A 12,161-nucleotide genomic window follows, 5' to 3' on the forward strand; every position below is an offset into this window, starting at 1 on the left:
ACCAAATATTAATTCATTTTCAGGATTTTAACCCTTTATATGCCAGTTTGTTTACATAGTGACACTGTTGTTTTTTTTACACACACACACACACACACACACACACACACACACACACACACACACACACACACACACACACACACAGACACACACTCTCTCTCTCTCTCTGACATCCGTACCACCACACCCACAAAATTTTAGCTGCATCATCAAATAAATTGGCCTGCAGTCTTCTATAATACAGCAAACAGAAAATACATATATTGTATGTAAACACAATCATGCCAATAAAGTACTTTTAAATAGGAAAAAAGCACATAATTGCTCCATAGGCTAAACATGAAAAAAATGGCGCCATCTTGTGGAGAATATTAATATATAAATTTATATATTTGAAGCCAGGGCTCCGGAATGAAAGCATAATATGCTAATAAATAATAAAGCATAATATGCTTTAATGGCAATGGGATCAAATATTGCCCAATGAGGACTTTTATTTTGGCCAATTGAGACCCCGGAAATAGAGTCACAAAATGTTTCGTTTTCTATCATCGCCGCATTTAGAAAATACATGTATGTTTTATGAATATTAAGGCTTTGTGTAATTAATTTAAGCAGCAAATTGACATATTTATTACGAATAAATGTAATTAAAACAATGAAGATATTAAAATATTAAATATTTTTGTTATTTTGTTAATATTTGCTTTTCAAACGCACCACATTCAAGAAACACACAATCGCCACCAGTTGAGATCTTCCTGTCACGTTTGTGTTTGTCAGATGACCAGACGGAGAGATAAAGAGAAATGAAGTTTTAAGTTTTAAAACCTCTGTACTTAAAGAGTTATGGAGTGTGTATATTTAAAATGTTGCCTGTTGTGTCTGACAGCTTTGGGTAAGTGTCTTATAACAGTTTTGTTTTATTGGATGACTGGATCACTTGTTTTGTACAGTGTGTTGTGCTGTTTTGCATATTGAACTGAAAGTGATTTCTCTGTTCTTGCACAGCATAAAGCTTCTTTATGGCTGTACATTTAGATTTTGTGTTGTCTTTGGGATAAGTAGTTAATATTAAACGCAGTAATGTCCATATCTACTTGTGGTGTTTTTAAATGTTCCAGTTGTGGTTTCATCAGGAGGGAAGATGAAGATTGTGGAGGAACCAAATACATTTGGGTGATACTTCCATCAAACCCTCTGAGGTGTCAATGATGAGATTTAGTCTATGCACAGCAAATACTGAATGTTCCTGTTTCTACTTTTGTCTCATTGTTTGCAGGTTGAATAATCAGTTTGTGGCTCAAAGTAATCAAATGCAGGCAAAAATCAGCCCATCTCCAGTGTCTGGACCGCCACATCTGCACAGACTGGCAGGGAAATGCTACAACTACACTGAGGCCACGTTAGTAACACATCTGTACATCCTCAAAACTGTTGAAAATAAACATCATATGGGTTGTTTATAAGCTGAGTGCCATATATATATATATATATATATATATATATATATATATATATATATACACACACACACACACACACACACACAAGAGTGTGTTTGCTTAAATGAAAAGCCTCATATCATTTACTCACCCTCATGCCATCCCAGATGTATATGACTTTATTCTTCTTCTGCTGAACACAAATTATTCTGCTTTTTAGAAGAACATCTCAGCTTTGTTTGCCGATTTAATGCAACTGAATGTTGGCCAGAACTTTGAAGGTCCAAAAAGCACATAAAAGCACCATAAAATAAATCCATATGTCTCCAGTGGTTAAATCCATGTCTTCAGAAGCGATGTAAGTAATGTTTAAGTCATTTTGTACTATAAACCACCACCTTTGACCAGCTCTGATCAATAGGTGACGATATGCAAGAAGAATCAAATTCACCAAAAACAAAAGAAGAAGAATGTGAAAGTGTAGATTTATAGTAAAAAAACTTCTGAAGGCATGGATTTAACCACTGGAGTCACATGGAATACTTTTATACTGCCTTTTTGCAGCTTTAAAGTTTTGCCACCATTCCCTTGCACTGAATGGACCAACAGAGCTCAGATATTCTTCATAAAATCTTTGTGTTCGGTCAAAGAGAGAAAGTCAAACACATCTGGGTCGGCATGAGGGTTAGTAAATGGTAAGAGAATTGTCATTTTTGGGTGAACTATTCATTTAATATTCTTTATATACCTTAGTGTAACATAATCTGTTTATGTGTATGTTTATAAACCTCTTCGCTGTGTCTGTTGTCAGATATAAATACGTGTTCTGTCCGTTTCATAATGTGACCCAGCATGAGCAGACTTTCAGATGGAATGCCTACAGTGGAATATTGGGGTAATTGTGTTTTATATACATTACTATTTTGACCTTTTATTGTATTTGTATCTTTTCTTTTTAGTAATTATTATATTAAAAGACTGAGATTATAAATGTGTTAATTGATTGTGGTGTGGGTAGTATTTGGCAGGAATGGGAGATTCAGAATAACACATTCACCGGCATGTGGATGAGAGAGGGAGATTCATGTGGAAACAAGAACAGACAGACCAAGGTATTGTTGAATTCGTACATGATTGCATTTATATTTTTGTAAGATTTGATTTGCCGTAAATTGGTGTGTTTTGCAATAAAATGCATATTTGGAATGTAGCATCTGTTTGTATGTTTAAGATTATATACTTTCCATTTTCTGGAAGTAAATGATGACTTCTTCCTCAACTGATATACACCGACCAGCCACAACATTAAAACCACCTGCCTAATATTGTGTAGGCCCCCCTTGTACCACCAAAACAGCACCAACCCGCATCTCAGAAGATTATATTTTTCTCAGCACAATTGTACAGAGTGGTTATCTGAGTTACTGTAGACTTTGTCAGTTCAAACCAGTCTGGCCATTCTCTGTTGACCTCTCTCATCAACAAGGTGTTTCCATCCACAGAACTGCCCCTTACTGGATGTTTTTTGTTTTTGGCACCATTTGGAGTAAAATCTAGAGACTGTTGTGTGTGAAAATCTCAGGAGATCAGCAGGTACAGAAATACTCAAACCGTCCCGTTTGGCACTAACAATCATCCATGCGATTATCTAATCGGCCAATCGTGTGGCAGCAGTGCAGGGCATAAGATCATGGGTCAGAAGATTCAGTTAATGTTCACATCAACCATCAGAATGGGGAAAAAATGTGATCTCAGTGATTTGGACCGTGGCATGATTGTTGGGCTGGTTTGAGTATTTCTGTAACTGATGATCTCCTGGGATTTTCACACACAACAGTCTCTAGATTTTACTCCAAATGGTGCCAAAAACAAAAAACGTCCAGTAAGGGGCAGTTCTGTGGATGGAAACACCTTGTTGATGAGAGAGGTCAACAGAGAATGGCCAGACTGGTTTGAACTGACAAAGTCTACAGTAACTCAGATAACTACTCTGTACAACTGTGCTGAGAAGAATATCATCATATCTGAATGCTGTTCTGAGATGCGGGTTGGTGCTGTTTTAGTGGCATGAGTGGGACCTACACAATATTAGGCAGGTGGTTTTAATGTTGTGGCTGATCGGTGTATGATGTAGGTGTTCAGTTTTCATGTCTTGTTATATTTTAGGTGCTCCTGGTCTGTGGGAGTAGCAGTAAACTATCAAGTGTTTCGGAACCACAGACGTGTGTTTATTCACTGACATTTGAGACTCCACTTGTTTGCCACTCGCACTCCCTCTTGGGTGAGTTACTTGTAGAGATAGACCAATACATCGGTTTTACCGATTAATCATTGTCGATAGTTGCTTTTTGGAATTATCGGTTATCTGCAAAAATCTTTACCAATAGTTTTTTCCCCCCTCCGTGTTCCTCTGTGGCCGTTGAACAGCTCCAAACAGGTATAGCTGAAGGTCGGAGATCTCCAAATGCGGGCAGTATCTCCAAAACGGGGCGTGGTTTCTCCAGAAGGGGACAGAGTTACTGAAAGGGTGTTGCGCCAACTCCAAAAATGGGCAATGGCTACACAGACGTTTAGGGTTAGGGAAAGGGTTAGGTAAGGGGCTCCCTATGTCTTTGCTGCCGATTTGGAGCTCCCGCCCCTTTTTGGAGCTCTGTCTGCATCTATACCCTTCTCAACAACTTGGCAGATAATTTGGTTCAACAGTATAACAGCGGCCTCTATAGGTGAAATAAAACGCACAGTAGTTCACTGACTAACAGTATTCAATATTTTTATCCTCACTTCAATGGAAATTTGGTTATTTTGATTAGATTAATCAGGTGTTTTAATTGAAGCGAGGGCAGGAAAAAAATGCGACCATGTGGCAACGTGCCAGTCAGCACATTGTGTCCCCAGCTTTATATCTTGTGAATAATAATAATAATAATAATAATAATAATAATAATAATAATAATAATAAACTTCACCTGGTGAAATGGTATACAATGGTATACAAAATCCTAAAGCTGGTGAATATAGAGTCTATAAAAAGCTACATTTGGTAAATACTTAAATATAAACATTATAAAGGAGCCAAGTCTACGGTATTTCAAAATAAGAGTCCCGAACCAAGTAAGTGTATTTCAGGCTTGTTCACAAAGATTTGCTCCAAATCGTAATTTTGTTTTCTGGTCATAATTGGGATATTTTTTGTATTCTTTATTGTGTCTATCCATTCAGTATGTTTCTTATCAGATTGTACTTTCTATTTTCATGCTTTTCAATTGACACAATTATTTATTACTTTTACTATTTTTTGTATGGTATTACAAAAAATAAAAAAAGTGAATTAAAAAATATTGTTTGGATTTGGTTTCCACAATAAATTGTATCTGGGATTTTATTTATTTATTTCATAAATCAATAAAAAAAAATCATCCAATTAATCAGTTATTACAACTTTAATTATCGGTACCTGTATATAATAACAAAATGTTTTATTCATATTTAATAACACTTTTTCAAAAGCTCAAGGTCACTTTACAATCTATCAAAATACAATCAACAAAAATCAAAAACAACACATTACAACAAAAATGTACAGGACAGAAACAAGAGGCTCTGGGTTCTTTTAGCTGAACTATTAACATGTATAATTCGATAAGTGGACTCAGTAATAAGTCTTGGTGTATGTGTGTGTTTGCAGTGTATCCAGTTTTGAGTGAAAAGCTGCAGAAGGAATGGGATGAGATTGAGCAAGCTCGATATGAAGAGCTCATCACTGAGCAGGTGACACATGCAGATGCACAGAAACACAATCCCACTCATGCATCTGTGAAAACAATAATAAGTGCTTGTGTGTGTTTAGGGTTATAATAAACTGCTGAAGGACTTGTTCGAAGAGGCTGGTCTCCTGAGAAGGTCTCAACAGCAGAAAGTAGAGGAGAGCACGACATCACTCACACATCAGAGTCTGGAGCAGTGTACACAGGTCAAAGATAGAAGAGCGAGAGGTGTGCTGTGATCAGTGTATGCTCGGCTAAATGTCCTGTTTGCTTGTGTGTTTATTTGAACAGGACATTGATAAGCAGAAAGCTGAGCTCGAACGGCTACGATCACTCCTCACACAGCATAACATCTCCTATGACACAACAGCAGGTGAGACACACAAATTCAGTGGATTCTCTTGCGCCCTTCCATAACTATTTTCTAGTCTTGTGGCTGCACGTAAAGGCCAAAATAACCAAAACACTCTAGTAATCTAATAATTAGGCCTGTTGATTTAACGCTTTAATACAGAGCGATTAATTTGATGAAAAATAACACATAAAAAAAATGTGCGCAAATGATCATGCCCCCAATCTGCACGTAAGTTACATAATAAGTAGTGATGTGCACAGATAGCCGACATTCGGTTAACCGTTCGAAATACCAAAAACACTATTCGTTATTCTACACGTGCAATAGAGATCTTCAACCCAACCCACGTTTCTCAGTGAGTTTTGGCAAACCGTCGGGATTTAAAATGGGAAACTAGTGTCTAACCCCCCCATAACGAAATCTGTTATATGACAATATATGCAAAACAGATTTATGAAATATATGTTCATATAGGTTTTTTTTTACATTTATCAGATTTCTGCCAGCCATATATTATTATAATATAACTGCAGTCTAGTAATATCATGTGAAATAAAAAGCTTCCCCCCCTTCTCAGACAGGACACAGGATCATGGTAATCCAGATCCCTCACCCCTCCAGAACCAGCACCTCCGCGGTGACACCGGCTTGATCGCTGATCTTAAATAAGATGTCGAATTTCAGAAACCTTATTCCCAGGGATCACAATATGGATAACAGGCACAACTTTTCTGAACAATCATGAAAATAAATTACTGTGAAATAATATTTTTAAGTTGACTTGATTAAGTTTGAATTGTATTGTGCAAAATAAAGGTTTTATGGCAAGTTGCTTGAAATGTTGTGCCATCTGTCTGTTCCTAAATGTAACCCATCCAATCCATGGTGCCTGAACCATCACAGACCTGTTCAGGTTGTGTTTTTCTCCTGAAACAGCCCGTTATCACCTTAGTTAAAGCCATCAAGGGCATCTGTACAAGTAAACAAACAGTCCCAGGGATCAGTGCTATTTTAAGGAGCCTGGAAACATCTTGGTTGTACACAATATGTTGCATAACCACTATTAGCTCTGCCAATGAGAACTTGGGGGATTCTCGTGAAAATGTTCTGGTGCATTTTTACTCCAATATCAAAAGAAACAAATATTATATTTTGCATTTAGAAAATGAATCCTCGTTTTGGGACATTAAGATTTTTACAATGTGACATTATTTTCAAGACATATGCACACATATTCCCCTTCAAGTCTCAACAATGCAAATGCCAAAGAAGATGCTCATTATGATATTCTCATCAATGCAATGTGAAAAATTGCTATATTAAATGATAAAGTATTTATGTATCATAATAGTACTTCCTTGGTACTGCCTTTTATTTGCACAGATTTTAATACCAACAAAAAATAACCAGAGACTAAAAAAATAAATTTTCATTTTGTTTTGTTCTCCGCAGAAACTGTATTTTTTGTTTCAATATTTACATTTTTATTTAAATTATTTAAATTACAGATCTGCTTCTCAGTCAAAACATGGCAGCATTAAATCTGATGCATCATATCAGACAATAATTCCGTGAAGACTTGGAAACCACTGAGAAATGTACATTTTACCACTTTTTTCCTTGTATCTGGATTAATCATGCATGTATATGCCAAAAAGATCTTCAGGTTCGTTCAGGATCAAGGCACATGCTTTTCATATTTAACTAAAAAGAGAGAAGCCCCAATTTTCTTTTTTTTTTATTATATATGACGGGCTGGTTTGAGTATTTCTATGTCTGCTGATCTCCTGAGATTTTCACACACAACAGTCTCTGGAATTTACTCTGAATGGTGCCAAAAACAAAAAACATCCAGTGGCAGCATTTCTGTGGATGGAAACACCTTGTTGATGAGAGAGGTCAACAGAGAATGGCCAGACTGGTTTGAACTGACAAAGTCTACGTTAACTCAGATAACCGCTCTGTACAATTGTGCTGAGAAGAATATCATCATATCTGAATGCTGTTCTGAGATGCGGGTTGGTGCTGTTTTGGCTGCACAGAGGACCTACACAATATTAGGCAGGTGGTTTTAATGTTGTGGCTGATTGGTGTATATATATATATTTCACATTTGCCTATATATATTTATATATAGCCCTATATATTAATTTAGCAGGATAACTGTGGGACTTACATTTATTGACATGACCTGATCAGAACCATAAACAGCACACATTTTTATTTTTATATATAACGTAGGCACATAAAAACCAAAGTAATAACAACAGTATCATATTTGAATAAAATATTTATCTTACTAAATAAAGTTTTTTCAGCGAAAATGCCACGTTGGCAAATCGGTTTATCATTTTCTTGATCCGTCAGAACGAACCGATTCATAAAATGAATCGAACGCAGTGGATCTACAGAACCGATTTGTAATAATGGTTCTGAACCGTTAGATGGCAGCATCTTAAACCTCATAGTTTCTGTCTTGTGCGCTCTGCCTGCTGTGTGCATCATGGCCAATGCACCCTGTTTAGAGCTCCTTGAGTATACAGCTGCCATTTAATCCAAATACCCTCCCAACACTCTCTCATTACCCCCTTTCTCACTCTTCACCTTGACCAACAGCAGAACAAGCAGTCCCATCCAGCACAGCACCAACTCAAGCAATCAGCTCATTGATGCATTGAAGCAGCAGTATTCATTCTAGGCTGTAAACAAGCGGCAATATCATTGGATGTACCATCTGCCGAGATCTCAAACAGCTTGTTAAACCACAACAAGCTGAGGAGAAGACCTTGAAGGGAGTTCACAGCTAAAAATGACCAGAGCACAGAAAAGAAAATCCAATTATATGACACAGAACACTGCCCACCTGAGAGCAAATGTATTTATTTTTTCTCCCATTTTCTCCCCAATTTGAAATGCCCAATTCCCAGTGTGCTCAAGTCCTCGTGGTGGCGTAGTGACTCTGGGTGAATCTCAGTTGCCTCTGCTTCTGAGACAGTCAATCTTATCAGGTGGCTTGTAGAGCACGTTAACACGGAGACGTAGCGCTTGTGGAGGGTTCACGCTATTCTCCGCGGCACCCATGCACAACTCACCATCTGAGAGCGAGAACCACATTATAGTGATCACAAAGAGGTTACACCATGTGAGTACCGCTGCTCCCTATAAGCAGACTACGCAGTCTGTGTAGAGAACCAACTCCCTATGGGGGCAACATCTTACCCTAGGAGGGCACAGAAAGTCCACTGGCTGCCCTTACTCGCACATTATACGTTATTCAAGGTTTGCTCATCTTTAATACGACTATAAGACGTTTCCACTCTGATGTCAATAAGGCATTCAGCAGATGTCTTTGAGATGTTTATGATTCGAGTTGTTTTTAAATCTGATCTTTTTAAGATGTTTAGCTTATGTTAATTAGAATGGGATGCTTTCCAGATGTAACGCACTTAAACATGATGATTATTTTAAGTCCAACCTGATCTGCAAAACTAAGTCAAAAGAGAGAGAGAGAGAGAGTAACCTTATTTCAAAACTCAAGAGAGAGAGATGACAACTGCCTGCAGGACATCCTGCCTCACAATCAGTCACACAGTGCAACCAGTTTAAGCCATTTATATCACAGTCGAATGTATTAGATCATCAGTCATTTAAGAATGGCAGATGACTCCGAGTCGACCTCCCTGGTTCACCAAAAACGGAAAAGTCTGTCATTATTTACTCATCCTAATGTTGTTCAAAACCAGTATGCTGTTATTTTCATACAACAATAAAGCCAGAAGCTGTTTAAACAAATGTCCCTGCTTTGACTGAGTAAATGAGGTAAACATCAGAAGATGACAAACGCTTGAAGAACACAGAAAGGTCAATGCTGAAGCTCTTATCATTACCGGCTTTGTGAAGGACCTGGCAGCCATGACAGATGCATTTGGTGAACTTCAAGGCCTGTCACTCAAACCTCATGTGGGTAATTATGCTTTTCCTCAATTAAATCTAAACAGCAAACATGACAACGGCATTCAGCATGAAATCCATGAATATGCTAATTATAACAAGATTAAAGTTCAAGGTTGTCATCATATTCATTTTAGAACATCACTTATGAATCAAAAAGACAATAAAGGTGTTGGTGCCATAATTGTCAATGGCTATATGTTTGGAAAAGCATGCTAACATAGTCATCTTACTAGTTCTGAAGCATGTAGTAGGCCTAGCCCACTGGAATAAAATGGGGAAATGCAGGTTGCCCAGTTTACTAAATCATATTATTTGCGATACACAACAAAATTGTGTTTCTCTTCTAAACTTGTTTTCTTTAATGTAATGGACTGTAATTCTCTAAAATGTGCACTCTACTATATTCCATAATGTGGGGTGAATGTGAACCAATCAAGTCTGTTCAATAACATGGGCAAAGGGATTTGTAGCTCCCGGCATGCTTTGCATGGGACTTGATGCGGAGAGTAAAAATGTGAAATTAAGTGTTTTTTTTATGCATTTGTGAGCAACATGAGGAAACAGGGAGACTTAGTAGTGTTTAATGTTGTTATTTTAGGATTTAGAACTGATTCTGATGTATCATCATTGTGTTTGAAGAGTGTAGCTTTTGCTTAGAGTGAGGATAGGCACACTAGGCAAAGCAAGTTTATTTAGTCAAATGGCTTGACCTAAAGAAAATACAAGATGCATCATTTGTTATTATGCATCTAAAGAATACAAATAAAGTGATACATTGCAATCAGTGAGTGCAGCACAGGTCTCAGTGAATAAATGCACAGTTAAACAGATGTGTTTTAAGTCTGGACTTTATTAACTTTATTGTTGGAGCACATCTGACCTCTTCTGGAAGCTGGTTCCAGCTGCAGGTGGCATAACATTTACATTTATGCATTTTTGGCAGACGCTTTTATCCAAAGCGACTTACAGTGCACTTATTACAGGGACAATCCACCCCGGAGCAACCTGGAGTTAAGTGCCTTTCTCAAGGGCCCAATGGTGGTGGCTGTGGGGTTCGAACCAGCAACCTTCTGATTAACAGTCATGAGCTTTAGCCCACTATGCCACCACCACTCCATAAGAGCTAAATGCTGTTTCACCTTGTTTTGACTGAACCCTCTGCTTTTTAACTGACTTTGTTCCTAATGATCTGAGAGGTCTGTTAGGTTTATATTTAACAAGAGTTTCTGAAATGTAGTTAGGTCCTGGGCCATTGAGTGATTTATTAACCAATAAAAGTACCTTAAAATCAATTCTAAATGTAACTGGAAGCCAGTAGTAAAGACCTGAGGACTGGAATAATATACTGGTTTAGGTGACAATCCGCGCAGCAGCATTCTGAATGAGCTGCAGCTGTGAAATGGTCTTTTTGGGAAGGCCGGTGAGGAGTCCATTGCAGTAGTCCACCCTACTGCTAATGTATGCTATTGCTAGCATTAATCAGTAATGTGACTCAAAGCTATCATGTAAAACTGAAGAAATTAATCATGTTAGGGTCGCATATAAAATCACTTTGTGGCAACTTAATTCCACTATGTTTAAATTATGTCAACAAATGATGCTTTCAAAAATATGTTGATGCAACTTAATTGATTTATGTGAAACCGATGTACATGATTAAATTATTTAAATTAAAGGCATTTTTCAGTGTTTCCTGCACACAGATTTGTCATTGAATTGTACTTTTAATAAAATTAATGTAACCATTCTTGTACAGAGCTGTATATCTCACATTGCTATGTCAAGTTTTATTCAATCAATGATTGAATAACTAGTAATTGTGCCGTACTTGTCAGACATTTGCAGCAATAATATTAATTCAAGCTAGTTTTGCAGTCAGAGTGTTAACGGGGGAAAATGTTGACCTGAATAAAGTGAGCAGACAGCAACTTAAACTAGGACAAAATGTGTACAAGCCGTAAGATCAGAGAAAAAGAGTGAAGAAAGGGGAGACAGAGGCATAACAGAGAGGTGATGTGAGATTATTTTAGACTGAGAGCAGCAAAAGATTTTGTCCAGCTATTGAAGTATTCATAAATGCATTAATAATGCAGTTCACACAAAACATTCACTTGAATGCGCATCTTCTATGATGCAAATGTTTTCAGTTTCTGAGTTCTAAGTCATTTTTATGTCTCATCAAAAGCTGAAATTATTAAAATAATAATAATAAAAAAATCATAATAATGCCATAGTTAGTTTGGAATATTCCTTTATTTTTTATTTATTTAAAAAAGCAAGCACGTGAAACAATTTTCTTTTACATTTCTATAAATATTTGAGAACTTGATTAAATCAAAGTCAGGGGGTGTGACCAACATAGACATGTTATTGTCAACTGACCAAAAAAAAAAAAAAAAAAGACAGAGGAGACCCATTTAGACCCTCATGAATACTTGGGATTTAAAAAAATTGATTACAGTAATAATATTAATAAAATTATTTAAATTATTATGAAAAGGCATATTTGGGTCAAAAGAAGTAACCATAAAAACTTTTAAAATTCGTAATTATACAAATATTTTTATTAATATTATAAACTATTTATTTATTATTTTTTATGAAACCAACGTGGAAACGAAGAATACTTTTCTATGAACT

General features: G+C 36.7%; 1 protein-coding gene across 2 annotated transcripts; it reads left to right on the plus strand.

The window, feature by feature from the left end:
* Nucleotides 1–727: 727 nt before the first annotated feature.
* Nucleotides 728–6,397, plus strand: LOC127634906 (N-acetylglucosamine-1-phosphotransferase subunit gamma-like). 2 transcript variants are annotated; one of them, XM_052114657.1, is made up of 10 exons: nt 735–901; nt 1,128–1,182; nt 1,286–1,408; nt 2,260–2,343; nt 2,467–2,560; nt 3,615–3,729; nt 5,134–5,216; nt 5,296–5,418; nt 5,504–5,585; nt 6,145–6,397. In XM_052114657.1, the coding sequence occupies exons 1-10, from the start codon at nt 853–855 to the stop codon at nt 6,234–6,236; spliced, it is 900 nt and encodes a 299-aa protein (XP_051970617.1). In that variant the 5' UTR covers nt 735–852; the 3' UTR covers nt 6,237–6,397. The 2 variants fall into 2 exon arrangements, with proteins under 2 accessions (XP_051970618.1, XP_051970617.1); XM_052114658.1 differs by lacking the exon at nt 1,128–1,182 and having other exon boundaries at nt 728–901.
* Nucleotides 6,398–12,161: the final 5,764 nt, after the last annotated feature.

Source organism: Xyrauchen texanus, chromosome 42 (assembly GCF_025860055.1).
Source record: "Xyrauchen texanus isolate HMW12.3.18 chromosome 42, RBS_HiC_50CHRs, whole genome shotgun sequence".
Classification (NCBI taxonomy): domain Eukaryota; kingdom Metazoa; phylum Chordata; class Actinopteri; order Cypriniformes; family Catostomidae; genus Xyrauchen; species Xyrauchen texanus.

Bases quoted from the DNA above. Each gene is read 5' to 3' on its own strand.
- LOC127634906 (XM_052114657.1), top strand. From the start codon at position 853: ATGGAGTGTGTATATTTAAAATGTTGCCTGTTGTGTCTGACAGCTTTG. The intron at 1,409-2,259 runs GTTAGTAACACA...GTCTGTTGTCAG, and splicing joins TACAACTACACTGAGGCCAC to ATATAAATACGTGTTCTGTC. The intron at 3,730-5,133 runs GTGAGTTACTTG...GTGTGTTTGCAG, and splicing joins CCACTCGCACTCCCTCTTGG to TGTATCCAGTTTTGAGTGAA.